A 19353-nucleotide genomic window follows, 5' to 3' on the forward strand; every position below is an offset into this window, starting at 1 on the left:
TTCTAATTTACTCCCTAAATGAGGCAGTGTGATTGGAAGAATATGAGTGGTTTTATATTCATTTTGTCAAATTTTTGTCAGGACATTTTATCACATTAGCATGCCTTTTATTACTACTGATATTGTCAGAGAGCTATATGATTTCTTTTAAAAAACAAATGGAATACTAAGTTGTAACTCAGCAGAGTTGGTATGACCAGGCTTCAAGCAGAAATGATGCAGGAGATCAGGTTAATTCACTCTTGAGCTTGATCTTGGTAAGTGCTAGAGACCTGTTTCATCATCTCTCTTTTCAAGGTTGTGGAGTTAATAGTGAGTGAGAAAGTACTCTCTCTATAAAAACATTGCAGAGAGCACCTGTTTTGTTTTCCATATCCCCAATTTTGTTTGGTATTTGGATGACAAAGTCAAGAGATGACCAAGACAGACAAGACAGACACTTTTTGTTAGAGGAAGATGCAGGCCTCACCTCAGGTTGACACTTCAGCATATGCTTAATTTTAAGTCCAGGGGTTATTTAAGTCAGATGTTAAGATGCAGACATCCTCAAAGTAGAATTTATTTCTCTTTCTTTGTGTTGTTTTCCTTGGTAGTAAACATAAAGTTGGCTTGCATGGAATTACAGCCAGGTACTTGAAGGCCTATATATCCAAGGTGGCACCAAACAGTAAAGACAGTTAAGCTAATTCATGGTCTTTGGAAAACATGAAGTAGAATAGAGGAAGAGACTAAGTTTTCCTTAGTTTCAGATTTATTAATTCATTCATCCACCTCCCCCAAAAAACAAACAGAAAACACCTTAGATAGCAGAAACCCCTAGAAAGTAAGGCAGAAGAAAGTCTCATGAGAATCGTTGTAAATCTGGGACACTGAGTTTCGGGTAGTGAATGTTAGTTCTCTCTCAGTATAATGGCCTTACCCAGTGCTGCCTTAACACACACACTGAACTTCTGTCATCCTTCGTCTGTCCTTCCCTTATCCCTGCAATATCTGTCTAAGATTGACCCATCTTGCCATTAATATCTGCTTACACTCAGTACGGAGCCTACTGCATAGTTTGCAAAGATAAATGACTATATATTTCATGATGCAGCTACCACCATTTGCACCCCCAGTTACCTGGCTGGAGCAATTAGAATGTCTCGGGTTTTAAAACTAGGTCATTCAAATGAAGCGTGACACAGCAGTGCATGTGTGTGTCATTACCTTTTCAGAAGAGAATCATTCCATAGGAGGAGGATAGCTTTCTAGTAGATGTATGGTGTTCAAATCTGTTACAATTTATTTGCCAGCTGTATTGATTTTAGACCATGTAATGGAATATAGATTTTTTTTTAAGATTTTTTTTTTTGATTTTTGTGACACTGGCTACTTAATCATAGACTAATATTTTTTAAATACATTAAATTATGTCCTAAAAAAATTACTTACTAATACAGTCTGGTAATTGTAGTTAACAGCTCTTTTTTTCCCTTCTTTCTTTCTTTCTTAAGTAAGATTCTGATATCCTTACCGTAATGAACTGCAGCACCTTGCTTCATAAGTAATCTCTCTGAAGCTAATGGGACTACTCAAGGAATAAGAAGCTGTAAAGCTGGTAAGAATATCAGAATCTCACACAAACTATCATCAGTTTTTCTAAGACATTTTGACTAGCACCTAAACTATACTCTGCTTTGCTGCTTTTGCATCTTATCAGAAAGAAAGCATGTAAATATCTGAAGATATTTAACATTGGCTATGGGAGTTGACTTTCTAAAACTTCTTTCCGTATATTTTGGGATTTCATCTAGCAAAATTCATTTTGCAATGTTACAAGTAACCATTTTCAAGACAGGGCATGAAGACAGAACCAGCAAGTTTCTCAGCTGCTGCTGATAAACCATTGCTTAAAGAACAGAAGAACTACTTCAGTGTACTTTTAATAAGTTCTTCCCTCTATTTAATAAGCACACTATAAAAAAAAAGTCCAGTAGCTGGTAAAAGGCATTGAGAGTCAGTAGACTGGCTTTGTGTAAAAAGTGTTTTTTCATCCATGAGTATTTTCCTCTGAACTTTGTTCAGAGTTTGATCAAACTCCAAAACTTGAAGTCAGAGCCCCATAAGTGGGTGAGGTGCTAGGTGAGATGTCCACCCAAAATCTATTAAACAACTGACTGTGTTTCAGTCACATCGCTTTTTAATTTGGGTTAGCAATGAAATAAGAAAGGCAGTTTGAGTTTTTGTTTTCCTAATACAACAGCTGATCTACAGAACTGACAACACATCACTGAATTGGCTTTCCTTTGTGGGGGAGTCTTTACTGGTAGAGTTAGGGTGGAGGCCTGGGACTGAGTCTTACAATCACAGAATAATTTAAAGAGTAACCGAAGGGGACTCTGGAGGTAATTTGGCTCAATCCCCTGCTCAAAGCAGGGCCAACTTAGATCAGGTTGTTCGGGGCCTTTTTCAGTTGAGTTTTGAAAATCTCCAAGGATAGAGATTGCACAGCCTCTCTGGGCCTTCACCTTTCCTGTATCCAGGATCTAAGTTATACCAATTTTTAGTACCAGCAAATGCTGGAGAAGTATTTCCCATCTTCCTTCCCCTGCTGCCCCCAATGTGATTCTATCCCCTGGATTTGTGTGGTGAAGCTCAGTTTTTTATGCCTGTTTGTGGTCTTTGCAAGTGTAGGTTTGATGTTTGATAGGGACTGGTTTTTTAATTGCTTTTTGAAAACAAAAATAACTCAGAAACTACACATAAAAATGGAGAGTTAAGGCTGTACAGTGTCACTTCAAACATCTTGTGTTAATTAACTAGGATATATTTTTGAATTGCACAGTCAAATAGTACTTTCTCGCCGGGACTCTTGCTTCCCTGCTCTCTGGGGAGAGATGAAAGTGGGCTGTGTAGCGAAGAGGACTGCTGTCTCCAGTGCTCCTGCTTCCTTTTGGGTATTGGATGGAGGTTGCATAATGAATGAGGCGGGGGACTGCAGAAAGCAAAAGGAGATGATCTCATGGTCAAGATAGTTCAATGCTACCCTGGAGAAATTAGTTTTATCCTTTTCCGTGCAATAAAGTTATGCTGAGACGCTAGTCATTCTATAGGGAGAAAGAAAAAAAAAAGATCTTCCACAGGTGGCTGCTTGATTTTCTGGGAAAACATTGAGATCCTGGGGTCACATTTGCAGAAAGGCTGTTGCTATTGCTGCAAATGCCAGTAGTTGTGCTTTGAACATGGAAGGTATTATTCATTACAAACTACTGTGAAAAATTAGGGCATAGGTATCTCATTGCTCACCCTAAATTGTCATACTTTGACCTAAATGCTCCCATGTTTCATTTCCTCATCTGTAAAATAAGAATAATAGTACTCCGTCTTCTTGTGGGGGACAGAGCCTGTTCACTAATGTTTGGGAAGCAATCTTAAGCTACGGTGATGTGCAGTACAAAAGCTCAGGAGGAAATTAATGATTTTATCTCTGCAACAGAACTTGAATAGTTGCAGTAAGTATGTCATGGACATTGAACAGCAAGAATTAAACAAAGAGTGGACTATCTGCTTATTAAGGGCTTGTCAACATGGGGGGAGTTTATTTCACACTGAGCATTGTTTGCTGCCTAGGAAAAGGCTTTCATTCCCCAGACAAAATTAACAGCACAGAGTGACTGACCAAAAACTGCGGGTTCACACTTACTCAGTTTGAAACTGTAGAAAGTTTGTGTGTGATATCTTATCCTTTGCAACCACATGGACTCTATGGATGTTTCATTTTGGTCCTTGATTCTTCTCTGTTCTAACACCTTTATTGCACTGTTCCTGTACTCAGTTTGTTTGCACTTGCACTTTTGGAACAATAAAGGATTGTTTTCTTTAGTTCTGTTAATTTTTATGAAAATTGTACAGCTTGCAAAAAGTTATTTTCTATTCTCTAAGTTGCAACAGAAGTGTTTTCTGAAAGCATGTTTTTTTGGACAAAGTTCTCAAAGTCCTTGAAAGTCTTTGTACCTCTGTCTTCTGGGTTTTCAAGATAGTGTGTTTGAAATACAGCTATTTAGCAGTAGTTAAACAGTTCCTTTGTACATTCAAAAGCTTGCTTGGCCAGGGCAGCCAAGATTAACCAGGGTCTGTTAGAATACTGTTGGAAATGTTATTGTTAATGCACCTTGTGGTTGCTGTAGGAGAAGATCTGTCATTTTCCACCAAACAGAAGAATCATGAGCTGCTAAAGTAACTGACATCAAGATCTTGTAGGTGGTCCTACCACAGCCTGGAAGCTTTTTGGTGATTGTTAGTCAGGCATTGGAGCCTAATGGAGAAGGACTTTCTCTGCATGGATGCAGAGGCCTTGGTAGGCACAGCGTAGAAATGCCTCAGAGCAGCTAAAGAGCCCTACGTGGGCAAAGCCTTTAGTACTTTCAGGAGAACTGAGACCTTGCAGCACACAGCAACATTTTAATATCAGCACTCTCTTCTACAGCAACGCTCCCAAGAGTCAGTCTGTGTTTACCACATTGACTACCTCCTGTTCACAGCAGCTGGAGGCAGTATGCTTCCCAATGGCAGAGAGCAGGCGCTGCACCTCTCTCTAAAAACATATCTTTTGTCAAGTTCTTAAGTTCTGCCCACTGCTTGCTATGTCAGATCTTTAGTACGATCTTCTGTCAGCAAACACATGAAACTCCCCAAGATATTGTGCTAAATGAAGCTGCTCCAAGAAATGTTCTTCTGGAAGCAATCAGTCCTTATTGTCTTCTCCCTGTGGTTTTCTGGGGTAGTTAACTGCTTCGCTAACAGCCAAAAGTCAAGCTTAGTAGCATTGTGAATGGCTTGCAGAGCTGTCTCACAGAAACATGTCAAATACTTCTGCACAAATCATTAATTAATTGCAATGACTGGCACTGTAGAGCAGAGCCTCCTTTTAACCATGACAGACAAATAACAAATTGAAAATTATGTCAGATATCTCCTAAAGAGCTGAGTTAGGTGTGCAAGGAGAGAACTGGCGGGGATTTTAGTAATCTGACTGTTGCTGGCATTGCAATGGGTCCAGTATCTCTCCAGTACAGAGTGGGGAAAAGTCCACAGTACTTAAGGCTCTGCAGTTGTATAGAGGAGCAAGTTCCTCATCAAAAGAGCCACTGGTTTACTTCAGGGGAAACACTGAGTCACGTTGAAGCAAGCATCCATGTGATGTAAGCTGCGTCTGTGCAGATGTGATAACTGCATATCAACCACTGTGCCTCAGTTATCCGTAGCATCTTGTTTGTTGTAAAGTAGGTGTCTCCTTTCTCACCCAGGCAGCACTATCTTCTTACGTCCGTCTTAAGCGCTGGAGACAGGGGTGGATGTAAAGGATGTGGCATAACCTACTCAGTAGAAATGTTGCCAGAATAGCTCTGTTGGTCAGGGCTATGGTAAAAGATGTTTTATGTGTGACAGAAATATTCTGGCAAAAGCTCCACATCAGTAGTTGTGCTGAAAGTTTCTACTAACAAAAGTCTCCCCGTATGTCTCGTACCTACACAGCGTATTATTATATATCACTGCAGCTGTACCATGATATCTTTGCTTGGTTCAGTCCTGGCCTAACCTGGAGCACAAACATGTCAGGTTGAATTCGTTTTGCACCAGTCACCTTAATTCTAGCATTTTCTGATTTTTTAGAAGTAGAATTAAAAATCTTACTGCTTTTTTTTTGTTTGTTTTTATTTATGTATGTTTAATGTAGGGGGGAAGAAATATAATATAGATATATAATGTGTATGAAATACTGATTTATATACATAATTAGCCCATGTGAATATATACAAATAAAAACAGATACTTGTGTGTATTCTTTATTGCAGCTCCATCCAGTAGAAAACCAGGGGACCCTCTGGTTATTTCTGATATCAAGAAAGGAAGTGTTGCTCACAGGTGAGACATTCAGGCTCCCAGTAGAAATGTGTTTCCATCATATAGCCAGTCAGACTCAGCTCAAACAGAGGGAGCTTGCAGGAGATTTTTATTTTGTGCAGACTAGTTACAAGTGACATGGCCACTAAGTTAAGAAACAATTATTTAGAAAAATCTAAGTTCTATACTAGTATTTGTATCTTCTAAAATACCTTGCTTTACTGGTATTTCATGTAAGCCTGTTTGTTTGTTTATTCACAGAACTGGGACACTAGAACTGGGTGATAAGTTGCTTGCAATAGATAACGTTCGACTTGACAATTGCTCAATGGAAGATGCAGTCCAGATCCTTCAGCACTGTGAGGACCTTGTAAAGCTAAAGATCCGCAAAGATGAAGATAATTCTGGTATTAGCAATGAGCCTATTACAAATTATGTGTATTTTCAAGTATTTTAGAATATAGGGTTATTCTTTTGCATTTAGACTTAAGAGAAATGGTTTTATTAAACATTACTGATTTTTGCTAATGCTAATTTAAAAATGTCAAAGTAAAAAAAAATTTTAAGGGTTTATAAATTTTTAGATTACCTCAGTGGCCGTCTTGCCTGCAAGAGCAGTGCTGCAAAAGGAGGTCTTTTGTTTTCTGGAAAGGCAGTTTCCCTTCAGATGTAGCCATATAAGATTGATCTTTCTCTTGGAAGCATATTGAAATTTTCTCTGCTTTTAAGATTGGAATCATGGATAGCAAAGCATGGTCCATAGGCCTCAGTTCTCCAGCAGAGTGGTGAAGTGCATGCTTAATGCATAATCATATAAACTTGACTTCAGTATGACTGTTCACATGCTTAAAGGTAAGTAGTACTTTACATGCTGTGCTAGATGGCTGATGGGGGAGCAATATATGATCAGCCTAGCTGATGTAACAAAGCTGCCATCATTTTGCACACTTATAACTATTAATATTCCTGGTTCTTCCCAATTACGGAATGCACAGAAGCAAAATTTTGCCTGGAGATAATAAAGCAAGTTCTGTTATGCATTCTAGTGACAAAGGAAGTCAGGTAATTATAACTGCCATTATTACTGCTATTTATGTTATGGTATTGCATAAAGGCACGAACTGTGGATTCACTTGTCTTAAGCTCTACACAGTCTCACACAAAAAAAGGTACTGCCTGTTGCACCTTATTGTTTAAAAAAACTAATCAAGTATAACTGTTGAAATAGTGGCTAGAATTGCAGTAGAATGCTTTTAATTGATACAAATCTTTTCTACTTCTGAAAGCAAACAGAAAATATCTCCTCACAATACAAGGCAAAGGTGGACGCATTTAGCATCTTGTGAAAATTGGCTTTTAGAAATAAGTTTTGATCGAGCAAGGTGAAAGGTTATTGGGGGCATGGATATTTAGGCCCCAGCAGGTCATGAGGTGGTATTTGCTAAGTATAGTTGGGACATCTTGGACAAAGGCTGGCCTCACTGGCCATGGGCTGTGCATCCAAAGAACACCTGATTGACGGCTGTGTTATAAAACTGAGCAAAACAGGTATCTTACAAAGGGAGCAAATTGCAGCTACACTTGACAGAAGTTTGACAGGAAAAATGCCTGTAGAAGGGAAGTGTTTTTCCTGCACACAAGAAACCGTCATTTAAATGTTCATGGCAGCCCAGGATCCCTCTTCCCATTTGGAAGTTCCCACCTGGGTAGTACCTCTGCGGAGAAATTACCAGCAGCCTGTAGAAGAGGGGCACGAGCAGGGCCTTGTAGAAGAGATAATAACTTCTCTCACACTTCTAAACACTGTGTGGGTTTTTCTCGACTCATGGGCCTCTTTCCAGGACAGCTTTTGTTTCCGTTGAAGTTGGTACACATTTTCTGTTATCATCTCCACTGAAATGTGGATTTTAGTCTTTATCCCTGTAGAATACCATCTTTGGCCTCTTAGGTACTGCACACCAGGGTAGATGGTGTAGATTTTAGTCTGTGTGGGATTCTTATTCCGTGCAATGCAAATGCGTATTGCTTAATTTACAATTACAGTATATGTGTATCAATACCTCTGTATCAAGATTCTCATACAGCTACAGTGTCTTATCCAGATAGGACTGATGTAACTGAACATATTCAAATGTAGATGGACAACTAATCAGGGACCTACTGAACAAGATTCTCTATACAAACGATTCTTATAACGATTGAATAGCTGCCAAAGCATAATTAAAAATGTTTAAAGCAGATCTCAGACATTTGAGATCTAAAATGAATGTGTCCCCTAAAATGATAAAAAAATTAAAAACGGTGGCAAATCAGTAGCAAAAGTGTAAGAAAAAGTGCACCTCAACTAAAATCGATTTTAATTATATTTGCCAGTTATGAATGCCTGACTGATTTTTCTCACATAAAGAGCGACTGTGCTTCTTTAACTTAACAGCACAAATCATTAATAAATCCCCCAAGAAAAGAAAAGCCTGATGCTAATAAATGGGTAGGCATGGAGCACTCCAGAACAATTTCTAAATTACAGAATTAGATTAAGATTTTACCTTCTCTAACTTCTCATGATATCCTTTTTTGAAGAGGGCAGGGCAGGGAGGAGGGGTTTCTGCCTCCCTAGGTTCTCATTCCCTCTCTGTGTTTCAAACTCTTTCTTTTGATATTTATTTTAAAGTATTTTTAGCTTCTTCTAGCTGTTCCTTCAGCCTTCTGTTTTTCCTTTCTCTGCTCTCTCTCCTTTTCCTCCCTGTGCCAGACAGTTGTATATAGCTCAAAGCTGTGTTCCTCATAGCCAAACCTGCAAGCAAAGTCAGTAGCAGAGTAATACATGTCAAGTGCTCCCTCAGGCTTTGCACTTTAGTCTGTGTTAATGACATATTACTCTGAAAAGCAAGAGACCAGTAAACAGAACAGAGGCATTGCAGCGCAGAGGATCTACTTTTATTAAATGTGGTTTCAAAGAATTATCCACAATTACATTACTATGAGAAAATAAAAAGGGAAAATCTCACAAAACATGAGACCCTAAAACGTGATAATTTGATTACATGCCTTCTGCAGATGGAAATAATGTTTTCAGCAGAAAGTACTGTTCTCCATTTTTTTTCCTGACAGCTTTCCATTCTGAGGCTAATTTTATCTCCTGATTAACCTAATGGCTGCCACCCTTTTAAAATATCATAATTCTTAGCTTTCATGGCAAAACTGGCTTTCATTGTGAATTCAGGCCACATATGTTCTTGAATAGCAAGCCTTCCTGCTGCCTGGCAAAAACACTGAAAATAATAATGTAGCAATTTGACATTTCATGTGTTCTATCATTAATTTTGTTAACTAGAGCTAACCAGAAGAAACACATAATGTACCAGTCTCCTTTTAAGTTATTCACTAAGATCTATAAACCTTCAACTTTAATGTGGCAGGGCTGCTGCATGATTAATATCTTCTTATTCGCTTACCATTGATAACAGAGAAACATCAGTATTGTGTTGACACTTAGCAAATACCAGCTATTGCATTTTCAGTTAGTTTGGTGGTTTACTTTACATCATTCTGTTGAAGTGCTGCATTAGTGTTGAAGTGCATTAGTGTGAATGCCACAACTATCTATGTAGATATTACCAATGTTGGATGTCGAAGGATTTATCATTGATCCATAATTGGTCTAACAGGCAACCAAGAACTGCCACTTTTTCTGCTGTACAGTGGCAGCTTCCTTGCTAGCCCACTGTATGCCCATCAGTGGCTCCAGCAGGGTCTTGGACATTTTTTGGAAACAGTGTGTCAGATAAAGTATAGTCTGTGTGAACTGTGTCGAGGGCCAAGACCCTGTTGACAATGTGCAAGTAGGAATCCAAGGCCAACACGAGGTGTGAAAGACCTAGTGTTCCTTGCTGAATGAGTACTGCTAATTCTTCTTCTCTCCTTTAATTTTAAATGTGTATGATTTCCTTTATGTGGATAGCAAGTAGGAAATAGGAGGGAGCAGAGGTAGGAGGAAGCTATAAACTTAAGTTCACTGCAGATTGGAAAGAGAGAAAATAGCTTAAAAGATAGTAATGTCTCCCCAGCTCTGCTGAAGTACCATGTTCAACATTAGAAGAAAGCAACTCTTTAAAACTTTGCTGGTGATGCAGGTTTCTTTTTTCCTTTTAAAATTATACTATCTACTTGAGCAAAAATGGGAACATTTAAATTTCCTAACTTGTCTCAGGTTACTGCTAATAGCATTTGCTGAATAGTCATCCTAGATATTTTCCACACTCGTTGAGCCATTCAGAATGTCATTACCCAAAGATCTAGGAAAAGTTGCCTGCCAGGCTGGACACCCTGGCTGAATACCAATATCATTAGATAGGCAAGGGAGCATTTGTTATTTTGATCTGAGGAGAAATCTGACATTTAAAACTTTAAAATACCCCCTCACAACTAAAAGATATTACAGTTGGTTGCTCTCCTGCTGTGATACTTTTGGATAATATGTAAAGAGCATGCACTGTATTAATACAGCAGCCTTTCTTTTTGCTGCAGCACCTGTTAAGGTATTGTTTAAGGAAAAATAAATTGCATTTAGCTTAGCCATTCATGCATTCTTCTCCATTTCTGGTGGTAGTTTGGTGAGACCAAGATTTCAAAATAATGCAAATGAAATGAAAACTAATGCAGTTGTTGTTTAGTTTAGTTGATAAACACAGAATTCAGAAGCTATTTTTGATTGCATCTGCTATGAAAACTCAAAACTTGTCCACCAGAAACATGGGATATATTCCAGGTTTTCTCAGTAAAACAGCTGCTCATCGTATGATGACTTCTGACTTTTCCCACTGTTGTTTTAAATAAGTTTGTTTTTGAGACTTTCAAATTCTCCTTGGTTTTAAATGCCCTCCATTCAGGTCGAGAAACAGAAGAATAGTTGTATTTATACAATAGTAGTAACATTCTCTTCTCTAACAAAATATCCTGAAGTTACATTTTAATAGCAAGTAAGCTATCAAGATTTTAAACAGAGTAAAATTCAGTTCTACTAGAATAAGGGGAGTTTTGCTGTTGATTTCAATATAACCAAGTTTGGCAATAAAAAGAGATTGCATGAGAGAGATTTGTTTTCGAAAATAAACCAGTATAATATGATTAAGAAGTATATCTGAAATGTAATCCTTTGCAAATGTTGTTTGATTACCTGTCACCAGTCTGAATGTGTTATTTTTTTCATTCCCTCTTTCATAAGAAACCAATTGCATCCCCTTGGCATTTATTGCAGATGAACAGGAGAGCTCTGGAGCAATTATTTATACTGTTGAGCTAAAGCGCTACGGTGGGCCTCTTGGAATTACAATCTCTGGTACTGAAGAGCCCTTTGATCCCATAATCATTTCCAGCCTTACAAAAGGAGGATTAGCTGAAAGGTAAATTGGAAAAAAAATTATTATGAAGCATTCTTTTTGTCAAGATCAAGATTTCTTTTGTTCACATGAGCATACTAATTTTCGTGGTTTAGCAGTGCTTTTTTTTTTTATTCCTCCAAATCTGAGTTTACAATCTTTTTTCTGTCATTTTGTGATCATTGCCAAGTTCAGAAGCATGAGGGATATTTTAATAGGATGTTCTTAAACATGGTGTACCAAACAGAGCAGAGGATTGTGGTTCTTACTATAAATCACCTAGGAAAGACCAGTCAATCAAACTGCTCAGTCACAGGAACAATTTAGCAGCCTTTTAAAATCTGTGGTCTTGTACAGTAGAATAGGTAGAGAAAGGACTTTAGGTGTTTAAGCTTATCTGAAAACATGCCACTCATCATATACACACACTGCATCTGTATGTGGACTTATATACACCATAGGTAGCATTACCCAAGGAGTAGAAATGCTCCTCGTAGTTAAGTGATAGAATAATGCCAATATTAAGTTATAGCTATCACCTGTCATTTTTAAATGTATAGAGTATATTACAACTGTTACTTTTGGTGGCGGTTTCAGAGAGAACATGCAGAACACAAAGCGTGTTAATATGCACAGCCGGGATGAATGGTACGTTTACAGAGTGTATTGCTTTTCTTCCCTTGATCTGATCCATCCTGAAAGACACATTGGTGAAATAGCTGGTTACTTGCTCATGTTGCCATTATCTGTTCTGTTGCAAGACTTCTAGAAACATTATATTTATTTCAGACTTTATTGGGCTGTCTGAGATTACACTTAAAAAGATGGGAGCAATGAATATCATCTATAGGTGATAAACTCAACTACTGCAGTAAAGCAGAAATCTGCATCTCCATGCCTCAGCTCTGCTATTGTCGCTACAACAAAGGTGACTTGCTTTAAGCATGGCTAACAATAGAAGTACTCTGTACTTGCAAATGCAAAATGAAAGGAAGAAAGGGACACTTTCATGTGTCCAGATATGCAAAGAAACTGCCTTTGTTGCTTTTTATGCTCCTTTTTTCACTGTTTTACATCTCTCTTGCTGTAGGACTGGGGCAATTCACATAGGAGACAGAATCCTAGCAATAAATAGCAGCAGCCTGAAAGGAAAACCTTTGAGTGAAGCCATTCATTTATTACAGATGGCAGGAGAAACTGTCACCTTGAAAATCAAGAAGCAGACAGATGGTGAGTATGGCCAAAGTAGCACGAGTGCTCTTTAATGAGTGTGTTTCTGTACATTAACAAGCATTTACGCCATCCCTGGACAAAATGTCATATAAGTAGTAAAAAGCGTGTTCTTCGAACTGTAGTAAAGATATGACTACTCCCGCACTTCTTTTTTATAATCCTGTCCAGCTACCAGTCCCAAGAAATTTTCTGTCCCTGGTCACATAAGTGAACTGAGCGATGCTGAAGATGAGACCTCTACTGCACAGAAATCCAGCAAACTCTCAGACATCTATTCCACTACACTCCCAAGCGTTGACAGCGCAGTAGAGTCATGGGATGGCTCTGGTATTGACACCAGCTTTGGAAGTCAAGGTACTATCAAGAATGTAAAAGCAGAAATTACCACCTTCATGGCTGACCTTCCTTTGCCTTAAAGAGAACCTTATTTGTACCAGCTTTAAACTTTGTAATGTGCTGGTGTCTCATTATGACCACACACTTTGCCAGGCAGCATAATTTCTTACACTTGGCTGGCCTCAGATTCATTCTTTTATGGCAATATGATGTGTTATGAAGCATTTATCAATACATTACAGGCGTTTGTTAGCTTTACCGACATCTGAATAGCCCAGTCCATAGCTCATCCACAACTAAATGAGTTTATCCTTCAAATGTAGATTAATGCAAAGCGGAGAACATACTGAAGATTTTCATGAATTTGAGCATTTGATGACCATTTGCAGTAATTTTTAACTGACAACAGAAAAGATTTATTTTAAACTCCTGAAGGGGGAACATCATACATTACTTATGATTTGTTAATCTTTTGCTTCTTCCTCATTCCTGTGACATTAATGTCTAACTCTCAGCCCTCAAAAGCCATCCTTCTGTTTAAAGAGATTATTTTAATTAACACTAACTTTTACACTTCTGTTTGTTTGACTCTTGTTTAATAGGATTTTCAAATAATTTCATTTTAGTTCATATAGGATAAGACAGATTTACTTAGATAGTGGGGGATACAGACATCTTGTAATATTCTAGATAACAGGAAAAGTAGCTTCCAAACAGCTTGTTTTATTTAACCCTTTGTAAAATGATTAAATAATGTTAGATTTTCTTCTGATTTTTAAAAGCTCTAAGGAGAAGTATTGCGGAGAAAGTGCCAGAATGATAGCTCTGTTTCCAGTGTGAATTGATGATATTTGGAACAAATCTCTTCAGCTCTGGAAATGCCTGGGGCCCAGAGAACTTTCCTAAGTCCTGATCATTCAGACTCTATGAACAAACTACCAAAACTAAACCAGTATCTGTCTCAAAACAGGTCTTTTCTAACTGCCTTAAAAAAAAATCAGCCCAGACTTGACTGGGTACATGCCACTTCTGTAAAACAGCCTGAGTGTAGTCAAATTTGTGCCTTATTCCTTGCCATTGTACTAATGTGACCCACATTTCTATTAAAGTTCATTCTATCTTGATCTGTCAAGTTGAGTTTGGCTTCTCTCCAAACCTTTCTTGGCATAAGCACAGGCTAAGCAAATTGAAGAGTTTGGGGAATGTTTCTGGAGCACCAGATAATGCTTTATCCTATTAGTTACTAATTTAATGCTGGTGAGCAGTCTTTTCTCTCTCACTTGAATTAACACCACATTTTGCACGTGTCTAATGTGGCTGCCTTACTAATTGGGAGTCCTCTCCACACAGCATTCACATTTTCACAACCAAAACCCTTCCTAGAACTTGTGAGTTAGTATCTGCCAGTTAGCTGGGGAAAAGCACATAACTCTCTAGTTACATGGGATTTGACGGAGATAGGTAGGTTTTGACTGATTTATGGAAGTGAATTGCCCTCATTAGAGAGGTGATGGTAGTGATATTTGTTAGTCATCAGCAAACTAGAGCTTCCTAATCCAACACGCACATCAGAGAACTCCACCTACAGAGACTAGAGAAGGAATGCATCAAGATCAAACAAATGTACAGCAGCTCCATGGCACCGGGTTTTGCTTAGCAGAATTCCCCAGCATGAGGCTGTAACAAGTCAATCCATACGTTCTTCTTGGTACATCACTTGGAAACCAGACTGTGTCAGGCTCTTAGCTGGAATCCAAATCACACTTAATTAAGTATGAGAAGTACTATTGAACTAATATCAAAGTTGCTTGTATGATAAAACCACCCAGCACTAAACACTTCAGCTATCAAGTCTGCCTGGTGGTGCTTACACAGCCTTGAAACATTTGGAAATGACTGATAGAGAAATTGCTTTCCACAAGGTGAGCTTTCCAAGGATGTACATTGGTCCCAAGAGTGTGTGGCTTTATCGTGAGCCAGGCCTTTCCTCATTTCTTAGAGCCCCAGGGAAAAGCCCAGGGTTTGCAGTAGCTCTGCTGAGAGCAAGTCCCCCTTTCACAAAGGGGCCTGCTACATGGCTTCTCATGTTGGCCTCTTGCAGGGCAGAGCAGCCTCGCAGAGCAGTGCAGGGCTGTGATTGCACAGTCCTCACCTGTACAGACAAGTCCTGGCCTCAGCAGTGATGAGACAGCTGCCCTCCTTCCTGTTGTGAGATTAATCCAGTTAATGCTCACCCCGGGGTCTCTGCACCATGCTGACTTTTGCATCTAGGTAGCCATAATATGGATAAGTAGTATCGTGTACAGTCTCTTCAGTCAGAGCAGGAACTGGCTCCCTGTGCCACACATCTCCCACATATCCTGTCGGAGCCTGTTCTCTGGAGCCCAATGAAGCTGCAGCACTGGTCAGAGATCTTGGCTACACCTGTGCATCTGCTATCATGGTTAGATTACAGCTCTGAAGGGTGAGGGTCCTCATCACAGATTTGTTACATGACTGTTGGAAAAGATCAATTGATCATCGACAAAATACTTCACATGTGTATGCTGCAGTTTCCCACCTATGTTAAATGGCCAGAGTGATGCTCGTGCATGTCAGCGTTACACTGACTTGCACTGTTTGTAAAGCGCTCTGTGCTTCTGAAATGAAAGCTGCATTATGAGTGCCAGCAGTCCTGAAAAAGCAGATATAACTTAAACTATTTCTGGCATTGGCTTTTAAACTGAATTCCAGTGATCTAATTATTTTAAAATGTTAACCTAAACTATTTAGATAGGACTTTTTATTATCTGATTGTAACCAGCAGGTTTCAATCATGTTTAAAAGTACAGTGATAGCTCTCCTTGTTACAATCAACATTTTATGCTGTTACTTCAGTCAAGGGACAAAACAGATTAGTCTGATAATGTGCCAGGACATGTTGTGCTGCTGTTCCATTTCCCTTACCAAGCAGAGGATGCTCTATGCAGGTAAATTTAGTTTGTGCAACAGTGCACCTCACACATGGTTTCTTAAAGAAAACTGGTCACATTTTGCTTCATTTAGGAAAAAAAAAATAATGGGACATTAAACACACACAGTTCTGAAATCTAGAAGAGTTGTCAAGTGCAAGGATCACAGAGAGTGTCTCCCTCAGATATCCACTTGAATGGAGTGATTGAATAAACTTTGGATGTAGAGGATGCTCACCCCCATCTCCTGAACATCTTAATGGCCTAACACCCAAACTCCGCTTGGCCACGGTACAGGCGCTTCCTGTACATCCAGTGCCTGCAACCATCAAGAAATGCCGCAAAGGCACAGATGATAGCCCCCAAACCAGAATATTTTGGATTAGAAGTGTTATATTTAGACATGTAGAGTACAGGGAACTATCACTCTTTCAAACCGTCTCTGCAGCACGCCTCAGGCTTCAAGAAGAGACACTCACTTGGCATGGCAGAACGCTGAACTCCCTGCAGACGCCCTTTGCATAATCTCTGTGTTAAGCTTTTGCATGATTGAGGCCAGCTATGCTGATATTCTTGCTCCTGACCTAGATTGAGATGACTGTATCATTGCAAAGTTGTTTTTCTTTAGTTGTTAGATGACACTAGTTTTTAGCTGCACTGCTTCCAAATTTGCATAAGTCACCAAGAGGCAGAAAAAATGTTGTTGTTAGTCACCTAAAAAGTCAAGGGTTTTTTTTAATACATCCTTGAAAACTCTTTTTTAATAGGTCTGAAGCACATTTTCCTTAATAGATTATGTTTAATTTTGGACATGTTAATTTCAACATACACAATTTTTTCACTCATATTCAATATATGATGTCAAATTGGAAAAAGAAAATTTTGAAAATGTCCAGCACAAAACATCAGGAGCAGCTGAGATACAAAGGGTAGGAAGACTGTGTTGGAGATATTTAAGATTTGATTTCAAGTGACATTCACAAGAGAAGCTCTCAGAGCACAGCTGATTTAGGGCATAATTTAGGTCATTTATTCTTCTAAATATCTGACTGCTTCTGCAAAAAAAAAAAAAAGTAGCATTTATGAGTCGATATGTAAGTTCTAGAGAATCCAGCTCTGAAGATGTGACTTTCTGTCATTACAACACATACAGTGCCGTAAATATATAATTCATCTTTTTAGGAACCAGCTGTCAGGCTTCAGGATACAACTTCAATGCCTATGAATGGAGGAGTCCTAAACAGAGGGGCAGTTTGTCCCCTCCAAGTAGACCACGAAACCACCCATTTCATGACACAGGTTTGAGTGATGATGAATGGGACCGATCTACAGCAAGTGGGTAAGTTTATGTATAAGTTTCCATTTTCTGATTTGCAGCTACAGCTGTGCTTCAAAAGTGAACATGTGCTGTCTGGAATGAAATTATATTTTTCTAAGCCAGCTGTAACAGCTCTTCCTTTAAATATGAGATATATAGCATTTATAGTTCATGAAATTTACTAGGGTAGATTAGTGACATTTATGGAAGATTATAATGCCAAAAGCAAGATGTTTATTTGAGTTACTTCAGATAAAAAAATAAAGCATTTATTTCTTCAGAATAAACCAAAAGAATTGGAACTTTACCCTAGATAAGCTTTAAAAAATTTTTTGCTCTATTTTCCACCCCCCAAAAATAACCATACAAATAAAGAAGCCAAAGATGCCAGCACATTCATCTCTCATCTTCATTTTGGTTTGGACAAAGAAGCAGAAACTGCAGTCTTCTTCCATTTATGTCTGAAACCTCTGCAGTGATTCAGTTTAAGAGCAAAGCAAGCCAGGTTAAAATGTCTTATCCAAAGCTATAATAGTTTGCCATACATTCCTCCTCTTCTGAGAAGTAAATCTGCTCTTCAGTGAATTTGTGTGCAGGCAAAAGTAGGAACTTCCTGAGGGAAAAATGCTTGGAGATGGTGAAAGATCCAAAAAGCCAAAAAATCCTTATCTAAGGCTCATCCAACAGTGGAACAACTGTGGAGACCTGGGTCGTTCCTGCCAATGAACAGTTCTTGCTCAGACAAGGGAAGATAGACATCACATTTTAAAAGGTTTCAGTGCTTTTTGTACCTGTCCTCAGACCTTGCAGGCATATGCGTGCTTCATTAGCACCACAATTTCTTGGTGTAATGGCCCAAGGAGCCTGAAATCCCAGTCTGTGACAAGTTCAAGTTTAATGCTGAAGAAAACCTTTCTGGTTCCTGTATAAATGTATTGGGTAAGTGTATTCATAAAGTCTGGTCTATTGGGTTGGAAATGCAAATCAGGGAAGGGTTTAGATGACAGTGCTGCTCTTCAGAAGCTGAATGACAAATCCTCTGATCCAGCAGATTGCCCAGTGATATTTTTTTCAGCAAAGTCTGGCAAGATGTTAGCAGAGATCTGGGCAAGTGTATGAGCTCAGTCCTTATCCGGCTCCTTTGGTCCCTACTGACCGGAAGCATAGTAAAAGATTTCACAAGCTAAAGTGTCAGTAGTTAATAAAGGAAATTATCATAGTTTCCCTCATACTTCCTGTTCTTAATAAGTTAATATCTTAAATTTAACAGCAGTATTTTTATCCACAGTTCAAGCCCGTATTTAGCTTCTCAAACGAGATGCAGCCATAGATTCCAAAACACCAACTGTTTTGGAGCTCAATATATTCCAGTTGCTCTCTCACATAGGGAACAACTCCACCACCTCGCTTTCCTGGCCTGTCTTTCCTAAAAAGCACGTAGCCATCCATGACAGCACTCCAGTCATGTGAGCTATCCCACCATGTCTCTGTAATGGCAATGAGATCATGGCCCTGCGACCGCACACAGATCTCTAGTTCTTCCTGTTTGTTCCCCAAGCTGCGTGCATTGGTGTACAGGCATTTCAGGGAGGCGATCAAGCATGCAGGTTTCCCAGGAGGGGTAAAAGAGGGTCCTCCATAGCCACATCCCATGCGCACTTCCCTGGCTGCATTCACCTGTTGGAGGCATCCCGACTTGAGCAGCCTTTTGCCAACTACCCTGTCACTATAACTCTCCCCTTCCCCCATCTTTCCTAGTTTAAAGCCCTCCTTACCAGGTTGGCCAACCTGTTGGCAAAGACACGCGTGCCCCACTTAGCGAGGTGGATCCCATCTCTAGCCATCAGTTGTCGATCTTCAAACAGGGTCCCATGGTCGTAGAAACCAAAACCCTGTTGCCAACACCAGCGGCGCAGCCAGTCGTTAACCTGGAAAGTCCGTCTCCTCCTCCTCTCATCCATCCCCCTCACTGGCAGGATTGAGGAGAAGATGACCTGGGCTCCCAGACCCTTGACCACCATCCCCAGAGCTCTGAAATCCTGCTTGATGGTCTCCAGTTTGCCCTTGGTGTCATTGGCACCCACATGGAAGAGCAACAGTGGGTAATAGTCCGAAGCATGGACGAGCCTTGGCAATCTTTCCATGACATCTCTCACACGAGCCCCTGGCAGGCCACAAACCTCTCTAGACATGAGGTCAGGTCGGCAGATAGATGCCTCCGTCCCCTGCAGCAGGGAGTCCCCCACAACAATCA

At 39.5% G+C, this 19353-nt stretch overlaps 1 protein-coding gene across 1 annotated transcript in view; it reads left to right on the forward strand.

Moving 5' to 3' along the window:
- Positions 1 to 19353, forward strand: part of GRIP1 (glutamate receptor interacting protein 1) — a 353208-nt gene that overhangs the window by 318141 nt on the left and 15714 nt on the right. Inside the window, exons 14-19 of the mRNA XM_067313906.1 lie at positions 5835 to 5904; positions 6145 to 6290; positions 11141 to 11285; positions 12352 to 12491; positions 12663 to 12848; positions 16964 to 17120. Coding sequence (XP_067170007.1) covers positions 5835 to 5904; positions 6145 to 6290; positions 11141 to 11285; positions 12352 to 12491; positions 12663 to 12848; positions 16964 to 17120 — 844 coding nt within the window. The remainder of the gene's footprint in view (positions 1 to 5834; positions 5905 to 6144; positions 6291 to 11140; positions 11286 to 12351; positions 12492 to 12662; positions 12849 to 16963; positions 17121 to 19353) is intronic.

Source organism: Apteryx mantelli, chromosome 1 (genome assembly GCF_036417845.1).
Source record: "Apteryx mantelli isolate bAptMan1 chromosome 1, bAptMan1.hap1, whole genome shotgun sequence".
Classification (NCBI taxonomy): Eukaryota; Metazoa; Chordata; class Aves; order Apterygiformes; family Apterygidae; genus Apteryx; species Apteryx mantelli.